The 22,423-nt window shown below is 35.3% G+C and overlaps 1 protein-coding gene across 1 annotated transcript in view; it reads right to left on the bottom strand.

Annotated features, from left to right (window-relative positions):
- Positions 1 to 22,423, bottom strand: part of DNAH12 (dynein axonemal heavy chain 12) — a 55,973-nt gene that overhangs the window by 8,104 nt on the left and 25,446 nt on the right. The window contains exons 36-64 of the mRNA XM_079316682.1: positions 21,916 to 22,104; positions 21,115 to 21,266; positions 20,457 to 20,595; positions 20,203 to 20,369; positions 18,918 to 19,173; positions 18,426 to 18,725; positions 17,558 to 17,736; positions 15,859 to 16,051; positions 15,609 to 15,770; positions 14,103 to 14,300; positions 13,194 to 13,327; positions 12,796 to 12,958; positions 12,272 to 12,352; positions 11,726 to 11,902; positions 11,219 to 11,350; positions 10,689 to 10,778; positions 9,568 to 9,708; positions 9,193 to 9,434; positions 8,715 to 8,862; positions 7,696 to 7,841; positions 7,082 to 7,296; positions 5,991 to 6,183; positions 5,027 to 5,219; positions 4,425 to 4,597; positions 3,854 to 3,994; positions 2,566 to 2,724; positions 1,541 to 1,685; positions 547 to 697; positions 52 to 305 (exon numbers count right to left, since the gene is read on the bottom strand). Coding sequence (XP_079172808.1) covers positions 52 to 305; positions 547 to 697; positions 1,541 to 1,685; positions 2,566 to 2,724; positions 3,854 to 3,994; positions 4,425 to 4,597; positions 5,027 to 5,219; positions 5,991 to 6,183; positions 7,082 to 7,296; positions 7,696 to 7,841; positions 8,715 to 8,862; positions 9,193 to 9,434; positions 9,568 to 9,708; positions 10,689 to 10,778; positions 11,219 to 11,350; positions 11,726 to 11,902; positions 12,272 to 12,352; positions 12,796 to 12,958; positions 13,194 to 13,327; positions 14,103 to 14,300; positions 15,609 to 15,770; positions 15,859 to 16,051; positions 17,558 to 17,736; positions 18,426 to 18,725; positions 18,918 to 19,173; positions 20,203 to 20,369; positions 20,457 to 20,595; positions 21,115 to 21,266; positions 21,916 to 22,104 — 5,013 coding nt within the window. The remainder of the gene's footprint in view (positions 1 to 51; positions 306 to 546; positions 698 to 1,540; positions 1,686 to 2,565; positions 2,725 to 3,853; positions 3,995 to 4,424; positions 4,598 to 5,026; positions 5,220 to 5,990; positions 6,184 to 7,081; positions 7,297 to 7,695; positions 7,842 to 8,714; positions 8,863 to 9,192; positions 9,435 to 9,567; positions 9,709 to 10,688; positions 10,779 to 11,218; positions 11,351 to 11,725; positions 11,903 to 12,271; positions 12,353 to 12,795; positions 12,959 to 13,193; positions 13,328 to 14,102; positions 14,301 to 15,608; positions 15,771 to 15,858; positions 16,052 to 17,557; positions 17,737 to 18,425; positions 18,726 to 18,917; positions 19,174 to 20,202; positions 20,370 to 20,456; positions 20,596 to 21,114; positions 21,267 to 21,915; positions 22,105 to 22,423) is intronic.

Genomic DNA, 22,423 nt, shown 5'->3' on the forward strand with positions numbered 1-22,423 from the left:
GCCATCAACTTTCCCCTTCCCTAAACAGAGATTATGGGGCCATGCATATACCTTTGGTGAAGGGTAACTTGTAAGCCAGAGTCTGAATTCTGGGTGACATTTTTCACTGTCGAGCTCCTCACATATTTTTTCCAGCATTGGCATCCAGGAGACAGCTAAATGACAATTTTGTAAACAAACCCATGTTCCTTCTTCCATTCCTGTTTGAATCATTTTTGTAGCTATTGGTCCTTGTCCTTGTCCTAATGAGATGGACTGAAACTTATCTCCTACCATGTCTCTGTCATTTGCCAATTTCAGGAGACCTTGAACAGAAAGCATAAAATTTTAGCACTCATACATTAAAATGAAGTTATGTCAAAAAAAATTGAAAAACTTCTATTATTTTGTTTACATGTACATACAACTTCCCATTTTGAAAGGGCACAGAATTCCAGCAGTCTGACATAATGCACTCAAGTCCACTTGCAGAAAGTGCAAAATAATCCTCTCTGTGTATTGAAAAGGAATTTGAAGTCCCTATTTTCTTTTTCTGTGTTTACTTACTAGACATGGGATCTGCTCCTGGAGACAGCACAAATATTAAAGGCACTGTAGCAGCTGAATCTAAGTAACTTTTTGCGAGATCAAAAGGAGGTGGCTCTACAAATTTCTTTCCCAGCTTCTCAGTAACAAATGTTGTTATAGCTGGACCAATCTGGTAAAAAAAAAAAAGCAAATAAAAACCATTAACACAGAGATAATTGCACATCTGACACTGCCTTCATGCCAAATTCCCAAGCCTGCAGAAACTTCTCTGATTTGCAGAGATTTAAGACCACTCTTGCAGAACAATCCAGAAGCCAAGGTTTCACCTCTTGGTGACACTTTCCCCTTTAAATTTTCCTTACAAGAGGAATAACAATGTTTTTAGGAAATAAAGAATAACATACCTCATATTAATAATATTAAATAGCATTAAGACTTTGATTCGGGCTTTTCCTGATGTGGAGGACAAGCATATTCACCCTCAGGAAATATTAATATTATAATTTTTAAATTAATTCAAGGGAGCAAATACAATGTGCCTTAAATTCTAACAGTGATAGTTCCTAAAGAATATGCAATACAATTTGTTAAGTGCACCAAAGACAGAATTTGCTGAAAGTCCATCTTTGTCACTCAAATCAACACAATTTATTCATTTTTGCTTTAACAGCTATTTGCATGAAAGCACACAGTATTAGATAACCTGTGTATTTTTTCAGGCTAGTATGTCTTGTTCTCAAGTATACTGGGTGCACCAGGAAAAATACTTCATGAAAAAAGACTTCAAGAGAACGAGAACAATGAGAATCCTTGAAAAGATTCACTAAATCGTGCCAGAAAGAAAGATTTTAGCTAATGCTTGTGGTGTTTATATTGGTCACTTGAAAAAAAAAATAGCATTTACTTTTTAAATAAATATGATGAAGAACAGATTAAGTACTGGAACAGGAAGGGCAAATTATGCTACAAGGTATGGCACAGTCTACAAACATGCCATAACAGATAATTTTACCTTGTCTGGTCTTAAGCACCGAAGAATTATCATCTTCTGAAGTTCAGTTAATGTATCATTCCACTCTTTTGGTAATGGAAAGTTTTGAGGCTCTTTGCTATCATACATTTTTTTCCATTCACCTATATTTTCAGAGACATGACTCCTGGAGAAAAAAAAACAAAACACAAGTACTATGAGTACCTGCAGTCTTTTTTTAAATGTTTATCAAAGGCAAATTACATTGTATTGTCATTTAAGACACTTTGTATCTACATCAGAAAATACTCCCACAGTTGAGCTTCTCCACTCTGAATGGTGAAAAATATCTTTCCACCATGCATCTAAAGAGAGGCTCCACCTGAAAGGTTCTAAGTTGACAATAAATTCTCTCTGTTCCTCCATCCAGCACTGCTTGGACCTTCATAGGTCCAGTGAATTTTGTGCCTCCACTATTTCATGAAAACACTGCACTTTAACTGAAAAAAAATTACCAGGAAATTCAACTTGGAAACGAAAATTATTTTCCTTTACACAACATGCAGAGTATGTCCTTGGCAATGGGGCATCTCATCATCATCCATATTGCTACTAAAACTCCAAAGGGGCTGAAACACAAAACAACCTCAAAGGACTTCTTCTAAGAGAGCACTGTTACTGAACTCACATCCAAATGCTTCAAATATTTGCAATCAGTCAACTAATTTATGGAAGTCTAGTACAGCCATGCTGTCTACAGAATTTAATGTTAAATTCTATTTAAACCCAGGGTTAAATTGTACTGAGCTTAGAAAAATAGGAGTTCACTGGAAAAACTCCTTCCCCAGAACTGCAGTGGAATTCTGCTACATGTACCATCTCTGGCTTTCACTGAACCCTTACAACACTGTTTCTCTACCATGAAGATATTTCAAAAGAAAAGCTGGTTTCATCCCAGTTGCATTCTGGCACTGATTTGGAAAATATAGCAAACATTTCTTTCAGCATGTTGTGCATGTATTGGTCAAAACCATTTCAGGCCAATTCACATCAGTATTTTACCATACCTCAGTCTTTTCATAGCTGGGATTTCACTTGCACGACATAATTCATCCCAGCTCTTATCTGATAGCCAAGATGGATCTGGATTCTTGTGTTCATTCTTGAGACCCACACCTCCAGTTAGTAAGAACATAAACTCATGATGTTCTATTTCATTATTAGCCCTATATGAAAAAAAAAAATCAGTAATTGAGATACAATTTTAATAATATAAACAGTAGTTTTAAATTAATTACACATTACTACCCATTAAGAATGCTTTTACTGCAGAAACAGCTGAGATCAGATCTCAATATTCTATATTATTAAAAAACTGCATGATAAAAATGTCTGATTAAGACTAAAGTAAGGATTTCAAGAGGAAAGTCTTAGAATCAATGAACCATTTAATTTGGAAAAGGCCTTTTTCAGTCAAGTCCAACCATTAACCCAGCACTGCCAAGCTATCACTAACCCATGTCCCACATGTGTGCCACATCCACATGGCTTTTAAAAACCTCCAGGGATGGTGATTCCATCACTGCCCTGACCAGCCTGTAGCAGGCTTTACAAAGCTTTTGGTGAAGAACTCATTCCTAATACCAACATATATATATATATATATTTTTTTTTTTTTAAAAGTGCAATTATTCCTGATTTTTAAAGGTTTTGCAGAAAATAATATGTTCTACAATTATAGTACCCTTACAGATTGGCCCAGGATGAACATCCATGTACAGATGAGTACACACTGCAATGAATTAAGTATGCACATTATGGCTGTGCAATTTTGAGCATATCATTCCTTTCATTATGTATTCACACAAAATTAGGAAGAGAAAACTAAAAAGCTGGTGGAAAGAAGAAGACTGCATCTGAGATCTCATGATGTTATGCAAAAAGGTAACAGGGAACAAAAAAATGAAAAAGACAGAAACCTAGAAGCTGCTGGCATTACACATTACTGCTTAAGTTTTCATTCTAAAATGTTTTCTTCAATAAAAGCAATTGTTTTTTCACATAAGGATGCTATGCAACACTACCCAGATCCTTTCAAGATAGGTTTATCATTGACAAAACCATTGACAAATGGCCACAATTTTTTTTCATAATGTATCCTGTAGTAGTGATACATGCACTCACAGACTCTTCCATATGTTAATATTACACATCTAAGAAAGCACAAAGTATTAATGACCTTACTCCAAAGGCATTATTATCAATGTGCACAAGAACATTCCATCTCATCAGTACTTGCTTCCATGATAAAATCATTAGTTTCTGTTAGTAAAAGACTTCCAAAAATGAGCTTACATGAGCAGATTACAACACAGCAAAAACGAGAAGAGCAGCTTGTCTGTTTCAAACAGTGAACGACAGACTTGGCAGTACAGATTGTAGGTGAAGTGGTCATTTAGGTACTGAAGTCGCTTCTTCAAAATTTTGGATTTATTGCTAAAAAGAAAAGAAGTCATAAACTTAGACTTCAAATTGAATAACATAGATAATCCGTTAAGAAATCTCATCTATTTAGGGTTGTGGAAGATTTATATTAGATCCACAGGCTCCACAAGGGACTTGGGTGTCAATTCCCCCAAAATTTCAACTATACTCCCTGTCTTTTTAAAAGACTGTAGCACCTTTAGAAGTCCCAAGCAAAATAATAAGCTGAAATCCATTTGCCACAGTTCAATGGTGGCACTCAGTCTTCAAAATGGAGCCTATTTCAGAACCTGACTTCACACTAAGCCACACCTTTAAAAATACTTAAATGTAGCACATGCTAACAGTTTACAATTTAACAATAACTAAAAAGAGCAAAGAACAGTTTCCAATTCATAGGAAGAGAATGAACCCCTTCTTTTCTGCAGCCAGCCCCGTTTACCTGTCATGAATGGAGCTGATGTAGAGGCTGACAAACCAGCTGAGGGAGTACTGGTACATGGGGTCGATGTTGGCCAGGTCAGCGATGCTGAAGAACAGCACGGCCGAGTGCTGTGCCACGGGCCGGTACGCCTCGCGCGACTCCGCGATCTTCAGCTCCGTCTTCTCTGCGATCTACACGGCCACAGCAGGGGACAAACAACAGCTTCCCATAGTCTAACACTCCTCACATTCTACAGAAATACTGCTACTCACTAACACTTCCAAAATGGTTCCACACAGCACTGTAACACCAGAGCAACACAACTTCTCTGCTCCAGCAGGCACCACCCCAGTAGGTAAAACAAGCGCTTGGCCCTACTCCAGTACTGCCTGATCTATTTACCTGCACTACAGATACACATAATACAAAACATTTTAAAGACTGAATAAACTACCAGTGAAGATTCCAGAACAGATCCAATTTCATTTCTCTTGCCATTTCACAAGCATAGAATTTGATCCTCGTGCTAGGCATCCCAATCAGAGACCTCCTGCTGGCTGCCAATTTTAACATTTAATTTCTCAGTACTATTGATGGAAGCACACACAGACACTGCATACCTGCTGTTTTCTTGTGATCTCATTAGCCATGACTTTGGCAGAATCCAAGACCTGGATGGCAGTCTCGTCTTCCAGAATATCACCTTCAGATGACTCTAAAGTTTCCAAAATTTTCTTCTCAATTTCTTGTAGATTCTTTTTATTGGCTGCAGACTGAACAATGAGAGCATTTCTTTCCTCTTCTAAATCTGGCCTAATGAAGAAAAAGACAAAAACTCAAAAATTAGTCAATGCTCATCTTGCACTGGCTGCAAAAGAAGCCCATGAAAACTCCTCTCTCTTCCTACAGGAAGTTATTTGATTTCTTTGCATGACTTCTACTCAGTATTTGGAAATGATGGTCTAATCTCTAACATCTTAGCATTTTGCAAACGACAGTGCATCCTACTTTTCCTTTATTGCATCCCTGCTGCCTGAAATAAAAACACCATGTGATTCACAGAGCCAGTTTACTGCTGGAAACACTTCTGTTAGCAAATATTTTACCCCAATTGCAGACACAAGTCTGTCCAGCCCACACACCACTTCTTTGTGCCTCTGTGAGGGCTCAGATATGCTCCATAATCAGTTTCAGAGGTACTTCGCATTTAATTCATACAAAATTAAAATGAAATCCTCTTAGTTCTGTACCTTTGTCTGGCAGCTCAGTCACATAGAAAAAACAACAGTAATGATTTAAACTTCAAATAATATTTACACAGCTTTCTAATATTCAAGGAATATTGCAGGAGAAAATTGCCATGAAAAAACAATTAATTAATATCTGCTATTTTAATTTATTTGTGGACACTTACCCCTAACACTTTACTAATAAACCCTTTAAATAATAAAATTTTAATTTAAAGCTGTTACTGAGCAACATTTATACCATGCAACATCCATTTTTCTATACAATAAATTAATTTATCATTTCCCCAGAATTATGCTGTAAAAACCTTTAATGGCTGTTTACCATGAGACTTACCTTTCTTCTGCTACAACAATACCTAGCAGCTGGTCTTCAAGTCCCTCTGGTGTTATCATAAAATTGAGTAGTAAAACTTTTGTAGCAAGTTCAGGCATATAGTGTGGATTTCTTAGTTTTGTGGTAATAAAAAACTTGAAATCACTGGAATACTCAATAATGTTCTCACCAAGCCTGATACACTCTATACCTCCTAAAGTTAAAAAGAGAAACATCAAGAAAACTTATCTACTCCAATTATTAATACAAAAAATACTTTTGTCATTAAATAAAAGCAAACTTCTCATCAGCGACAAATTTCCTGAGAAGTAAAAATGAGTAAATATATCTGATAGTCTGAAAAGTTCTCACAGACTTCAATGGGGCCACTTATCACTCTTCGCAGCTGAAATCAAATCAATTCAATCACTACTATGCTTCTAATGTGCATATACAAAAACTAGAGATGGCAACAGAGAGCTGTGAAATTATTCCCAAATATTCTCTTCTTACACACTACTCTTTCCTTGAATTACTTGTCTGAAAGAAGAAACCACAAAGAAAAAAAAAGTGTTAGAACTTTACTTTCCTTTTGTTTTTAATTCTGGACATGAAAACCAGTAAAGACAAATCAGGTAAAAAGGAAGGGAAATATATTTTTCTTTATGTGCATTTTTCTATCATCTAACAGGAGGAAAAGTTGAAAACCAAATTCATAGCTACTTGCTAAGTACAGTGTAAGCTATGCCTTAAGCAAAATGCCTTGACAGCTTACCTTGATTTCTGCAAATTTTAGCAAATATTATTATTAGACTAAAACAAATGAAAATGAACAAGTGAGACAATTTCACTGACAATGTTTCCTTTACAGAACTTCTTTAGTCTCCTATAGTGGTCTGGTGAAGGTTTTCACATAAAACTCTTATCATGATAGGCAGGAATGACATTTATTAAAAAGTAAAAGTTCAGGCTGCTGTGCAATTACCCCTTTCTTACCAGAGGCAGATTTAAGGCAAGAAGAGAGCAATATGAAAAACATCAGGTGGTGCCAGAGACTAGAAACTGAACATTCATGTCCCCTCTTTCAGGGACCTAAATTAATTCTGCTGTACCTTGTTTAAATGTCTGTTTAAGCAGCAAAGGTTCAAGAGATGGATCTAGTTCTTCTCCAACATTTTCTAGCAGCAGGGGAGTCCCAAACTGAATGCAGTTCTCTACAGTTCTCATATAATCTGTGTCACTGATCTTGATAACATTCAGACGGTTGTCCTTCTCAAAATTCTTGATCCATTTATTTGCTTGACCTTGAGGATCAATCATTAATGGCCTAGAAAATACAGGACAGTTTTCTCAGTGTTTGCAGGCATTTTTCAAAATTTTAAACTATTTCACATGTTTCTGTATCAGACTATCAAGAAGAAGTGATAGAATTAAACTACATTATTTTAAGGTATCCGTGAATAATGGATGCATGGATGATTTATGATAATTTGAAAAGTAATAGCAGAAATAGCTATAAAAGTTGCAAAAGATGTTTAATATTTTTCATAAAATAACCAGCATGCAGAATTCTTGTGAAATATTGTTCTACCTCCCCACTGCAATATAAAGGTTCCACTCCTTTTTTATATATTGCTCTACAGAAGCTACATTGTTTCCAGATATACTCTTTTTTTAAAAGTGGGAACTTGTTTGGATTTGAAAATAAAACCTTTTTGTCACCTACCAACGTCTTGAATTGTCAACAATGACCCCATTGTCTATAGAAAATACATCAGTTGGCAAACCAGCAATATTCCAGGCTCTTATTTTTATTGGGTCACCAAGATTCTTGCTCAAAGAGAAATTCTCAGAACAAGGGATTTCCTTCTCCTGAAAGGGGGAAAAATACCCAATACAATAAACATTTTTATTTATTCTATGTTTGTTTAGATCTTTATTAAATGCCACTTCAATCCAAAAATGACAATGTGCATTTTAAGAGACTGAAATAGGTAATGTATAAGTAAAGTATAAGTAAAGTAAAACTCCTGGGGAAAATAAAACTGTAATTTCAATAATTAACTACACTTCCCCACTAAATATTTACTCTCTCTTCATATTTTGTAAGATTTGTCCATTTTTTTGGTACATTCATAATGTGGGAGGTTTGTTACATAAAGTTATGACTTAAGAAACTAATACACAGTTGGAAATACCTAATTATCTTCCTAATCTTCCATTAACTCAGTGCAGCAATCCAGTGCTGATTTGCTACTGTTTAATGCATTTTAAAGTTATTCCAAATCACTTAATTTATTAATTATGGCATTCATATAAGTATGTTGGAAGTGTCCCTTTGCAAACCACAAACTCAACCATCCCATTAACATACAAATATTTGATGGTGTAAGTTATAGAATGTTTTACATTACACATAACTTCATTTTAATTTTAATTCTTCCGTTTAAAGGCAAAATACAGAAAACAATGAGATTTTACTTCAGTAACAATCAAGCCTTACAAATCAATTATGGTCTCTAATTTCTGATATGCTATCGTGGAGTAAAGTGTAAGTGTGGAGTAAATTCACTGATTTAATTAAATTAAATTCTACAAAATATTGGATCGGCAGAACTGATCCCATTGGTTTACCCATAAGGTTTACTAGACTAATACAAAATAAATTACAAAGGATTTTTGGAGCCTTTTGCAGCAGTCTCAAAAACCCAAAGCATTTATCTAACTCTTAGATAACCCTCTAACCTCGCACAGTCTACTCCAATCTTTGGTACATTCTTGTCGAAATCCAGCAGTAAAAGCTCCCAGATATGCTATTACACCAGCTGATATCAGAATATCTCCTGTCAGATTATCATATTCCTCTTGAAGATCACATGCAGCTTGGTTCCATCTATGACAAGCAGAAAAAAGTCATGCTGAAACCTCCACATTAATGATATTTAAAATCAAATTGGTTTTGTTCATCTTAGATAAGAATAGGTGAAAAATATGAAAATCTCATACATGTATTCTATTCTCATTTTGAAGAGATTTCCTCTACAATTCTCCCAGTGTTGCTGCCCATATTTTTACACTACAAACAATTAGGAATATTTCAAGGTGTAAGACATTCTCTAGTGTTACAGTCCTCAGAAATACAGCATGAGAGGCTTAGATAATGGAATTTCAAGTTCTGTTTCTACAGTGGTTGCTTTATCTGACATTTGAACTTTAACCTGACCTTGTTTTCTCTCCACCAAGGCCTCCAATCAGCTTCTCTGCTCGTTCCAGTTTTTTAGCACACAGATCAACCTGGAATTCTAAACGAGCCTTTTCTTCCGTCTTTTCAGCGAAGGTTTTCTCCAAAGCAGCCAAGCGACCTTCAACTGCTGCAAGTTCTCCTCTCTTCTGATTCAACAGTTCCATTGTGACTGCCAAGGACTCCTCTGCCACTTTTAAACGTTCCTTTTTGGGTTCAATCTCCTATTCAATTGCAACCAATACACAAATGCTTTTAGTATGTTTTTGTGCTTCATTATTAACTACAAAGCCTAGAGTGAATACATGGAGCAAAGGAAGATCCCATAGCACTGAGGGGCAAGGAACAAAACCACACCTTGGATACCCTGTGAAATACTTCCATTCCCTTAATCCACTTGCACAAACCCTCTGCTGCTGAGGAAGCTTTAGCCACCACTTGTGGATCAAACTCTGGATTAGTCAGGTACTCAGTCCTAATCTTCTGCATGACAGCTTCCTGGATAACAAAAGCATTATCAGATCTCATGGCTGACACTTCAAAATTGAACAAATTCATTGCCACTTCTCTACGCAATGAAATAAGAAAGAGCTATTCTGTATTAATTGTTGTAGAAATCACTGCTCATGTGATTGTTTTGATCTTCCTATCATATTTCATAGTCTTTTCCTGTTTTCATTCTAATCCTATCCTTATCTTTTCTAATCATGCATTTGCTGTATCTTCCATGTGGCAGCTCCCTAAATGCTAAGAGCATTACAATCACATAGAAGCTTTAATTTACATTGCCCTTTGTGTAAAACACACCAATTTCATTATTTGCTATCTTTCTCTCAATGCACAACTTTGGGGTTCACTATAAAAATGCACTTCTCCTAATGCAATACAAAATGTAATAGTTTGTGCCTACTTTTGAGGATCAGTTTTATAAAGGGCAAAGCATATTCTATAAAGGACAAAGCACATTCAATTTACAATTAATTCAGCAAAGGGCAAGAATCACACTCTTGGATACCGAGACCTTTGGGAGAAATTATCATATTTGAAAGGTTATATAGCTAGTACATTTCTGCATTTATTGTCTATCTGCCAGTATAATCAACAAATTATTACCCATTTTGTCATCTTTCATTCATTCATTTAATCAAAATAATAAAATTAGAAAAAGATGTCAAGAAATGCAGCAATGGGCAGTCAATTATAAAAAGAAATTTATAATGCTGAATAGTTGATCTAGTAAAAATAGCAAAATAAAAAGGCATAGGAAGGCTGGACATGGATCAAATGTCAATTGGCTCCACCAAAAAGCCCTAATCAACTCCCAAAGCAGAGTATGTGAAATGAGGCTAAAACGACACAGGCTCAGAAGAAACTGATTGATTTGGAAAAATGATGTCTCCAATAGAGTATTTTCTCATTTTATTTTTTTTCCCTGCAAGGAAGTGTCAACATGGTAAAAATTACTGAAAAAGCCTTACTGGAATGGGTTTCTCGGAACAGGCTTTCAAATCCTTTAAGAAATTAATGTTGCCAAGCATTTTCTGGCTTGCAGTCCAATAATCCAAAATCTACAAAACATAGTAGGAAATACCTTTTCAGGCTTTAAAAAAAATGCAGATACAAAAAATTACAAACCTAATTTAATTAAAACTCATGAATATTTAATACTGATAACCCAGTATATCCTTATGATGCCAATAAAGCATAAAGTTTGTCAGATCAAACATTTTCTTCCCATCATATTTTAAGCCAAAAAGTAAACAGTGTCTCAGGGAACTTATGTATTATCTATTCTCAAGAAATGTGTAAAGCCAATTAAATCTGGTGCATTACAAAATTTGGAAAATAAAGAATTCTGAAAGTTTTCAGTAAAGTCCTGAGTAGAGGCTATAATGCGCCTTGGATTTTTTAATGAACCTTGGGTTATCTTGTTTCTTGGGTAAGTGTTGAGAATAACATGAATTACATTTTTAATTACTATTTTTATTACTATTGTCTGCTATTTTACCTTGCCTCCAGATCCTGAAGGATCTGGAATTCTTTCAGGTTTTTTTTCTCTTATGACACAGACAGCAGCCATGACAAGTTTGACACCAGATGGAGGATTTTTCATTGTTTTGACAACTGCTATATCAGAAGGCTAAAACAAAAAATACATTAAGTATTTTGCCTTTATCAGCACTCAGTAAATGAACTGCTAGAAAAAAGAGGAATTATAACACCATTACTAATAAACATAAGTGATAATCGAGGACTTTAAGAAGGAATGATACAATGTTATCATCACAAGTAAAAATATCTATCAATATCCTCTATGCAGAAGAAACAAAAATTAAATAAATGCTAATAAACTGTAAACTAATGATTAAATAAAATTATGTTTTAAATATTCCAGGTCAGAATATTTTTGATACACTCTTGTGTCATCTAAGATATCTCATATTCTTCTAAATTCTTACTATTTTTTTAGAGAGTTAAATAATACTTTTAAATGCTGAAATTTAGATCAACTTGCCTTCAAAGTGTCAAGAGCACCAATTGCAGCCTCCATGACAGGTAATGCCTCTGCCAGGTCACTCTCACATTCATTTTTCAGTGCCTGAGCCTCATTAGCTTTTTCTGTAGCTATTTCTTCATCCACTTTTACAATTTTTCTTTTTTCTTCTACTTCAGCAGATTCTACTTCTATAATCTAAAGAAAAGCCATGAGTGGAATTTATTTATATTGTGCCATGAATGATCAAATAAACTGAAATTACATACTATAGAAACTTATGGAATACTGTAAAATATAAAGAGAGCATTGAAGTTTTTTTATATGTTAACATAATTTCAATTTATGTTAAGGGAATAATTTCTTAGCATATTGCAACACCATCATGGAGTTTTAACAGTAGATAAACTGCATGATATCAGATTACTCTCAGTAACAGCTATTCAAAATATGTTTGAAGTGAGCTCAAAAACCTCAATAAAACTCTTACTTTCTGGAAGTCCAACATCAATGAAATAAGACACATGCTTACTTAAAAGCCACAAAGCTGTATTTGTATTACTCTACCTGCATCATGCTTGCATTTTCCACTTTAGCCTCTTCCAGTTTGGGCTGCAGCTCAATTAATTCTACTTTCATCCTACCAACCTATGCATATACAAGAGAATCAGGTGGGATCCAGAAGGGTCAAACACAATTTCCAACAATTTATTTAAGACCTAGATTTTACTTAGTGACTAATTTATTGACAGAAGGATGTAACATTCAGTTTCAAATCAAAACATTTCCAAGACTTATTTTATCTCCTACATTAATGTCTAATTTTAAGAACTATGTACACTTACTGTTAACCACCAAAGAAATGACAGCTCTGTTCATATACTACTTAACAATATATGCTTAGAGATGTGTGGGTCTAGCACAAGTTCTGTGATTGTAGGAAATAAAAGGCAAAAAACCATTTGTTAGTTCTACTGTTGAAGGTTGTGCTAAATAAAATTTGATGTACCCCTTTTGACTGACTTCTCCACACAAAGACCTGCATTTAGCAAATATTTTCTATTTTCAGTTCCATATTTGTTGTAACTCACCTGTGACTCAGCAAAAGCTAGTTTATCTAGCCCATTCACATATTTCTTCTTGGCTTTCATTACACTGTCTCTTTTCTCAGTAAGAAGTCTCTGAAATGCAGCAATAAGCTCAAGATAAGAAGTAGGAGTAACATAATTATACCGTCCCAGACTTCGTAAATACCTATTTAAAAAGTAAAAAAAGAAAGAGTAACTTTAAATTTTGATTTATTTTTTGATTTTTTTTTTTTTAGTTTATTGTTAGCAAAGTTATGTAACTGATAGGCATTAACAATTTCAAGGAGTTCACATAATTATTAAAAAGGCAAATAGTTGTGTAAATTTTAATATATAAATGAGTAGAATTGAAACTCAATCACTTAATACCTTATAACTGTTTGCAAAAGCCATAGACTGACCTTTCAGAGAGTGACAAAACTGAAGTATGAAAGTATTTACAGATGGGCACAACTCCTTGACGCTCAGTGTCTGAGAGCTGAAGTGTTTCCAAGAACCTACTAGCCACACGTTCAAGGGCATCTTCAGGCCATGGCTGAGGGAGAAGTGAAGAGGAAAGAATTTGTAAAATTCAACTCTTGTCAATTTTCAAATGTTAAAATCAGTTTTTACCATTCAAACTACCCAGCTGTGTCTCAAGAACAATGAACTGATGAAAGGGTTGGTTAGCTTAGGCAGCAAGGTCACCACCCATGCAATCTTTTCTGACAACTCCTGGTTGATCATCTAGCTCAAAGATACACATTAACACTCCATCCAAAAAGTTCTGCATCTGTTCATACTTTGGTAGAAAAATTAATTGAAATCAGCAACAGGCCAAGCTATAGAGTTAAATGTGCTTTATTGAGAGCAATACTGCTTACATCAATACTGTTTCTCCAAGTTTTATTCTGTTATAAAAGATCTACTGATGAACAATAGGATTTTTATTTGCTAGTCGTTCCCACAATGGATGACCTGCTTAACAGGCAGCCACAATTAAGATAATTTTACAGTCACAATGAAATTATTTCTCTAATCCTTTAGAGCATACACATTATGCAATAAAATTACAAATTGTCATTGCTAACTAAGACTATTTGTAATTTGTAATGTGTAGCAACAAAATTCAACTTTATTTAGATGTAGAAATGTTGAGATCACACACCAAAGAGCTCCCAAAATATTACAGAAAAGGCTTATGCAGTTTTAAAATTTTGAAAAACAAGGAGTACTTCTACAAGGAAGACAAAAGAAAAATCCAATGGCACTTAGAGTGTTAGAGAACTGAAGCAGATACTTGAGGAAATGATATACATCTTTTCCCTTACCTGGAACCAATCAATAGTACAGCAGTTGATGAGCGATGGAAACTGTCTCAGACGGTTGCGGAAAGCATCTCCAATTGGGCTGAATGCCACCACAATGTGGAGATTCTCTTTGCACAAGTTCACAAAAAGTGCATACAAGGCCAAGGGACTGAGTTCTTCACCACCTTTATCACCAGCCTGAACTACTGCACGAACACCCTTAGGAATAATACATACAATAAAAAGTGTTACATAAATTCTCATTAAGTACATCTGAAATCCTATAGCAATCCTATTAATGGTAGCATCTCCAGGAAATAATTTTTTTTAGTAGAAATGAAACAGGAAAAATAAAGTAGAAAACCAGAGCAAGTAGTAAATATTGTCTGACAACAGGATTCCACTACTTATCTGTGACCCTGACAACTCATTTCAGAAATTATCATCTGCTGCTCTGAACAACTGAGAGTAGACCATGACAATAGAGTAAAAGAATAATTCTTTGGAGGGAGCAGATTTAAATGAGCAAAAACCAACTTTGTTGCAGGTGGCACATTGTGGATAGCAACCAAGTTCCAGCATACACCCACTGAATATGTTCACACAAACTGCAAAACTGGAAAAGAGGCATATTATTTTAAGATTGTCACTATATACCTGGTAAGAATTAAATAGAAATAGAAAGATCACAAAAATTATAATCTAACTTCGTTGAAAAATACATGAATCCAGGTATCAACATGCTCCATAACTTAAGTGCAAGAAAAACCAGTAGTAACATATATCAAGTGATACAGATATTGTAATAAAGAACATTTGTGCGTGTACTAAGAACTACTTTGAAAGTCAACTAGAGGCAAACCTCATTAATTTAGTAAAAACATCACAGAGATAGGAAGAAAGCACAGCATACAGTTGCAAACAATTCTTGCTAACATTAAGTTTCCAACTTGATGTATACAAAGATTGATGTCCCTCCCTCCCAAATTGGGACTGCTATTGTGAAAATCCAAGTTCGATTTTAGTTAATTTTGTTTTCAATTTGCCTGAGTACATTGCATCTTTACTTCTGAGCCTAAATCCATGCAGCACCTTTGCCCACCCTGTCTCTGAATTGAAGTGTCAGGACTATGAAATTCTGTCTAACAGTGCCTTAGTGCCCCATAGAGTAGGAGTCTATTGACAAAGGAAGGCCATGTGTTCCAATAAAAATGCCACATCTTTGCACTTCACTGATCAAAGAAAACATTATGATGCACAATCTTGTCCTACACAATACACTACAAAAACAACTATGGCCACAGATTATTGGTGAAAAATATGAGATCTCTACATGCATACTTTAATGTGTTTGTGAACAGAGTGCTAGGTCAAAATTAAAGCATGAACTACTCCATAAGTTTACTAAGTTGATTTATCTAAGGTCTCAAAAAGAAGACACAGAATTAAGTGCAAATGTCCAAAAGCCACATTTCACACTGAATTGACCAAAAGGGAGTTGAAATTAAAGAGAGCCTCTAAAGATACCTCTATGATTTCTTGTTTTTCATCTGCTGCAAAAATATTGGGAACCTCCCCTGTGTTGAGAACACTGTCAATATCTTCTAAAAAGTTTTCTTCTTTAATTTGCGTGTCTGTGATTAGAAATACAGTTTTCAAGCCTTTAACACCTGCACTCCTCAGAAGTCTCTGAAAAAGCAAGACAGTTAAAATTGCAAATTCCAAAACACCCTCCCTCAAAATTAAGTCAAAATGTAGGCAGGTTATTAATACTCACTTTCAGATCTTCTCTCCACTCATTTGTACCATAGGTCTTAGAAATCTCAGGTTGAAAGACACACATCCTTGCCATGAAGGCTGCCAGGCGAGTCAGAGACTGGCGCCCGCTTCCCCCCATGCCGACCAGCAGAGCGTTGCCCCCTGGCTGCTTCAGAACGCGGCTCAGCCGCGACAGGTGCTCCAGCATGTACCTGCATTGGGAGCGCGCTCGTTACCCGAGAGAGCAGCGCCTCCGCACCTGTGCGTCTGTCAGGCAAACCAAGGAGTGGCACCTACAAAACCTATTCCTGAATGCAGGGTGGGGAGGGGTAGAGGAAGAGAGAGGGGCCTGAACCACAAAATCAGGTAGAACTTACAATTCTTCTATTATGCAAATATCAGTATTTAGCTAGATTACTACAAATTGCTAGAAAGAGCATGCAGAGATAAGAACAGGAACACTATAATGATAAATGTGTGAAAGGAAAAGAAATACATTAATTCTATACTTGAAAATAACAGCAGTAGTACCAATTTTAACTTTCTTGAAGAACAGCAATTTAAGTATCTTTTTAAAACAATCACTGGGGGACATGGCTTATATCAACAAACATCCCCCTTTCCTCTACCACTGACAGTGTTTTATAACTTATATGTGGAATTGACATTGGAACATCCTCAGGAAGCAGTATCTGCACATTACTGAGAGGCCTTGTCAAAAGTCAGGCATGATTTATCTCAGAAATGAAGCAAGGCTTATAGGAGATCATCTGCTTAAGCACAGGGCATGGGGTAATTAAAGCAAGCTGAGCAGCCATTATAAGCAGTCTCAAAAAAACTTTCAAACATTTCAAGAAAGAGAATTTTTTGTTTATTTTCACTAGTTAGAAAAATGAAAGAAACTAATTCAGATGCTACCCATGAGATGGAACTCTAAGGCTACAACCAAATGTGCTCTCCTGGCTGCTGTTCAGTGAAGTCACTGGAATATTGCTTCTACACCCAGGAAGTGGCCTCTGATCAGAGGCTTCCTGCTCTTCAAGCTGAGAGCCTAGCTATACAAACAGGCACTCAGAAATCCAGCTTGGCAAAACGACCTAGACTAAAATAAGCTGCTATTAGAACTGTTTAAAGTAACCCTAATCACCTTCACAAAGTATCTACGTGTCATGTCACCCTGGCAAACATGAAGAGGTGGTAATCTCTAGCAACAGGGAGGAGGAAGGAGTTTGACCTCCTAATCTCTCTCAGTTGTAGCTCTGCATGATCACAAGTTATGGTAACAATAAGGGCCTGCAGAATCTAAAATTTTACAGGATTAGCTGCAGCACCAGCTGGATGCATGGCTGTGCTACAGAACAACAGAGCAGACAGACAGCTATGATTGTGAACATATCTCTCTCAGGATGTTTGTCCTTGGGAAATGAAAGACCAGTGACAGAGGCCTAGGAGAAGTACAGCACATACCCTACTCAGTGCACAATGTTTCCATAACAACATGGAAAATATTCAAAAACCCTAAGGAGAAATGCTTCTCATTATTTACTTTCAGATAGAAAAAAGAGAAGCATAAGAGAAAAAGAAAAGGTGTACCACCACAAACCCTTTTAAGGATACATAAAAGGGAGGAGATATATAAAAAAACACAGTCCATAAAATTGAATATACTGAATTATCAACTACTACTTAAAGCTCTTTATAAAACAGATCATAAACACCTGAAAACAACAAGGTTCATTCTTGTTTTCTGAGTTTGATTATACTCATCCAGACACTGCTCCACAACATCACTGAACTCCTCAATGCTTGGAACCTCAACATAAAGTCTTTCATCTCCCTCAAGTTCTGGAACCATGTAGTCACCAAAACACAAACTTCTCATGTTTTCTTCTGTTACCTATGGCAAATATTCAACAAATTATGAAGTTTAATACTTAATGAATCTATTCCTCATTGGAATTTTAGAAAAAAAAAAGGAGAATTTAGACAAATACCCCAGACACAATATTTTGACTCACAGACAATACCCCCTCAAAATTATGTTTCCTGCATTGAACTATACACTTGTTCTTAATTTGTTCTTGGAAAACAATTGGCTCAAATAGTCACTAACAGTCTCATAACCACGACCTTCAGATTACATTGAATTCATACATATGTATATTATGAAATTAACAACTAAGACCACAAAGTTATTTCTTCTATACATGAGAGAAATTACAAATGCCATAAAAAACAAACAAGAAAAAAGTGAAGACAAAGCATAAAACATGAAACAATTGTACAGAATTTTGGATATTAAATTTCAATAACAACCACAGAATGCAGATGTATAAATTTCTTTTAAGGAAAAGTAGTAAGTTTACTCACATTTTAAATGTAATTTTTTGGAAAAGAATGCTCATGAACAACAGTTAAACCCTCCCAAAAATTTTTAATTTCCACATTTTTTTTCCTTATGAAGACATTTTGCCAAATTCAACTCAAACTTTCATGTGCATTTGAATCAAAATTTCACCTATATGAACTTTCGTGTCCTAAATTTTCCATAAAACTATTTTGCAACAGGCTGAACATGATACTCACAGGTGATTTTCCTTCCTTCAGGTGTGCAAAAACTTTATCAAACGCTTCATTGAAATGGTCTTTCACGATATCTTTCACTAGATTGAACAACCAGGCTCTGTCACCATCTTCCACCAGGCGGTCATAGAAGACACGGAACACCTCGTGTACAAACAGCCGAATCATCACATGCTTGTTCTCAACCGCGCTTTTCTTAATGAGCAAACAGCCGTGGATAACCCGGGAAAAGTCACGCAGGTTGAAGGTATAATGAGATTTGGCTGGTGTGGGCAAAAGATTTTGGATGGCTTTTTTATACACCTGCAGATAACAACAACAGGGAACAACAAAATAAAAAGAAGTAACACTGATTGTATTATTATCATCATTCCTAAATGCCTTCTAAAATGTTATTTCTCAAAAAAAACCCGCTTCCACACTACATTTTTATAGAGACAAAGGAATTTCAGTGAATATATTGAAGGAACTTCCAGTAAGGTATTTGCCTCTTACCTCTAAAGTGGCAGTGACAATTTGATTTCCAGTTGTGTAGAAGTCAAGAGAAAACTCATTAATCCTTAGGTAAAGAGCTACTACAGTAGAAAAGATGCGGGTCATTGTTTCATCACTGAAAGAGTTGATGGTGCAAACGTTGAAGTGCCGCAGGAACCGAGGGGTGACAGGATTCCTCCCACCCCCTGGAGGCCCCATGGCAGCCACTAACTGGATGTCAACAAGGGTGATTTTAGAAGTGTCCTTAAAATCATACCTTCAAAATGAAATGCCATGTGACACTTAAATACAGATACAACACATTTGTTATACCTTAGATGCATCTATATGTCAAACCACTCTCTGCACACAAAAGTATCTAAAAATATATAAAAACATAGTAGGCATTATGCAATATAATATATATTTCTATACATTTTATCTTTTCAAAAACAAACAACCCCTCCTCCCTAAAAGAGAAAAAAAACCAACTGGTCCTTTAATTGTGTACCAGTTAATCTCAACATGTCATTTCCTGGCCTGACTGAAAGATTATTTGTTTAAACTGCATTCTGTAAAATCTGACATGAAATTCTGAGCATTAAAATTATAACCTGTCAAGATATATTATCTCTATCCAAGAATAACAGATATATGAGCAGTGCCTGGAATCACAAGAGTAGCTGTACTTGAGGACTGCCTGCAATCATAGAATGATCCAGACTTGGGAAAACACCTGTTCCAATCTTCCAATAAAGCAAAGCCAAAAAACTCAAAAGCAGGGAAGACTGTCCATTTATTTCATGTCTATTATGAGATCTAATTTCACTCTGAATTTAAAAAAAAAAATTTAGTGACTAATAAAAACATGTATAATAGTAGAAATCAACATAAGAAATAAAATTAGAAGTTTTATATAACTACACATATATAGATGTGTACAGAAAACTGCCAACTCACTCTTAAGAGGAAGAGAAAGAAAAAGAACAAGAAACTGCACTGGAAAAAAAATAATAAAGTTGTAAATGAATAATTTTATTTAATATGTACTAACTCTGTTGAAGTTCAGCAATAGAACATTCTAAAACACTTCAAATGAATTTGTGAATTTCCTAAACTGAGAAATCCTTAGAGAATAATATACAAGTTGCTTCAACTTTAAATAATGCAATTTTATATAAATTAAATCTACCTTAACATTTACAAACCACTTCAAAAGAGTTTTGAAAATAAAATTCAAGGGAATAAATAAGTGTAACAGAAAACACAGCAACAAGAGAATTTCAGTTGCATTTCAAATAATTACCAAAATCCATGGTCGAAGAACTGTCTTAGAAGTTCTATAGGAGGCTGTGCTCCATACTTCTCCAAAGCTGGCATATTCATATCATCTACAAAAACAATGCACTTTTTTCCCATTGGAGGGCCAAAAACTCCTTTGCGCCTCTTGTCCAGCCTGGCCATAATAATGTTCTGCAATGCAAACAGGATCACTCAGAACACAGATTACATATTCATGTCCACAATCTCCTTGAGACCAAAATTACCTGTTCTACTAACCTGAGTCTGATTGGCACTGGTTCGAGCTGAAAAATTAATGAAAAAGGGGAAGTAGCGCTCCTTTTCCAAATTGTTCATTAACTTGTCCTTGACATACACTGATTTCCCAGTTCCTGTTGGTCCCACTAGGAGCAGTGGTCTTTGCAAAGACAAAAATAAAATGGGAGGAGAAAGAAACATTTTTCATTCCCTCGTTCTACTGGTGTTGGAGTATATGAACACACAGGGGAGTTAAATTTCTCCTGATAGGCCTTTCATTAATTCAAACTTCATAAAGCTTTCAGCCTTGGAACCTGAGGCTAGTTTAATTTCATTTTCTTATACAATCACACCATGGCTAATATAACTGATTTTGATTATATTAATCAAAGAAACAAATCCTAAAATATGTATTTAATGGCCAAAGTAGAAAGAGGGTGTAACGATTTCTGGGCTGTCTTAAGAGCATCATCAGACAATACTAAGGTAAGACTGTAATAAGGTTCCACAAACTAAAACCACACTTTTGAGCAAATTTTTTTATTCATAGCAAATGTCTGTTTTAAAAGGCCAAATCAACTGAGGGTTTGATAAAAACAATGAACTCAAAGGAAACAATAAGAGATATTTCTACCTATGATCAAATTTCACTTCAGAAATTTGTAGTGAAGCAACTTACCTTCCATGGGTAATGAACAGGTCTAGCAAATAGGTGTAGCGAACTGTATCCATAGTTGGGACTATAATATCTTGAATCTTCACATTTTTATCACTGTAACTAATTTGTTCAATAAATTCATTCCAGTGAATCCAGCCTGTTTTGCCTTTGAGCTAGGAAGAAGGACAGACGTAGAACAGATTGGTGTTGTACATATGAAGGGTCTTCTCTACTACACTTTTGAAAAATTAAAGTAAAGGGTTTTAATAAATGAATGAATATTTGATTTTTGAAAAGTTCACACATTAAGTTTGCTTTGCCTCACTAATTAAGAATTAAAGTACATACGTAAACTTAGACTCCTTTATTTTCTTAAAAATTTTGTTCAGGGAAAACAAACAAAAAAACCACCCACACTGAAAACCACAACAAAAATACAAGAGAAGTCAAATAGGCACTATATACAAAAATTGTAAAACAAACTACCTATAGGCTTAATATTCTGTTTACTTTCTGAACAGTTCACTTTATTCCTTCTCTATAAAAACAGATTTGAATCTGTCAATTGATCTTGGCTTACAGAAGACATAAACAATGGCCATACTACGAATATAATTGAAATGTACATCTTATTATCTTATCAAATAATTGGTCAGTACACTGGTACTTGAAAAAGAAATGAAAAATATATTCTGGGATTTAATCCAACCAACAATCCAAAACATCCAACGGGCTTTGTAAAGTTAAAATACCCACCTGGCAGAATTTTCCTTCTATTAGGACTTTAAGAATCTATTTAGCGGATGCAGAAGCCAATCCTACCTCATACACATAGTCATAGACCAAGCCCTTCTCTTCTAAGGGACACTCCCATTTTCCCAAATTCTCTGGTAAAGGATTTGTTTCAGATGTCCCAGACAAAGTTTCCCTCAAGAAATTATCAAAAATTGTCCTGCTGTCACCATCACAAGTTCCACCAATGGACCAGATTGTGGCAAAAGCAAAACATCCCTACAAAGGCAAAGAAAATTAGTAAATGTCTCATATATTGTCACATTACATGAACATTGTACAGACTGATTAACAAACACAATTCTAAAAAATACTGTTAAGCAGAGAGATGTTAACCTTGAATACCTCTGGCTTAAAAAGATTTAGAAATCTGACTGTAGACAGAGCCCACAACCTTACTCAAGGACAGAAAGAGAGAGAGAGGGAGAAAGCAAAAAATAAAGGCCACTACATACAGCAGTATGTCACATGACAAAGACTGAGAAAAGTTCTAATGACAAACCAGGATCTAGGAATTTTCTAATTTAATTTTAAATAA

The sequence above is a fragment of the Erithacus rubecula genome, assembly GCF_903797595.1.
Source record: "Erithacus rubecula genome assembly, chromosome: 13".
Classification (NCBI taxonomy): domain Eukaryota; kingdom Metazoa; phylum Chordata; class Aves; order Passeriformes; family Muscicapidae; genus Erithacus; species Erithacus rubecula.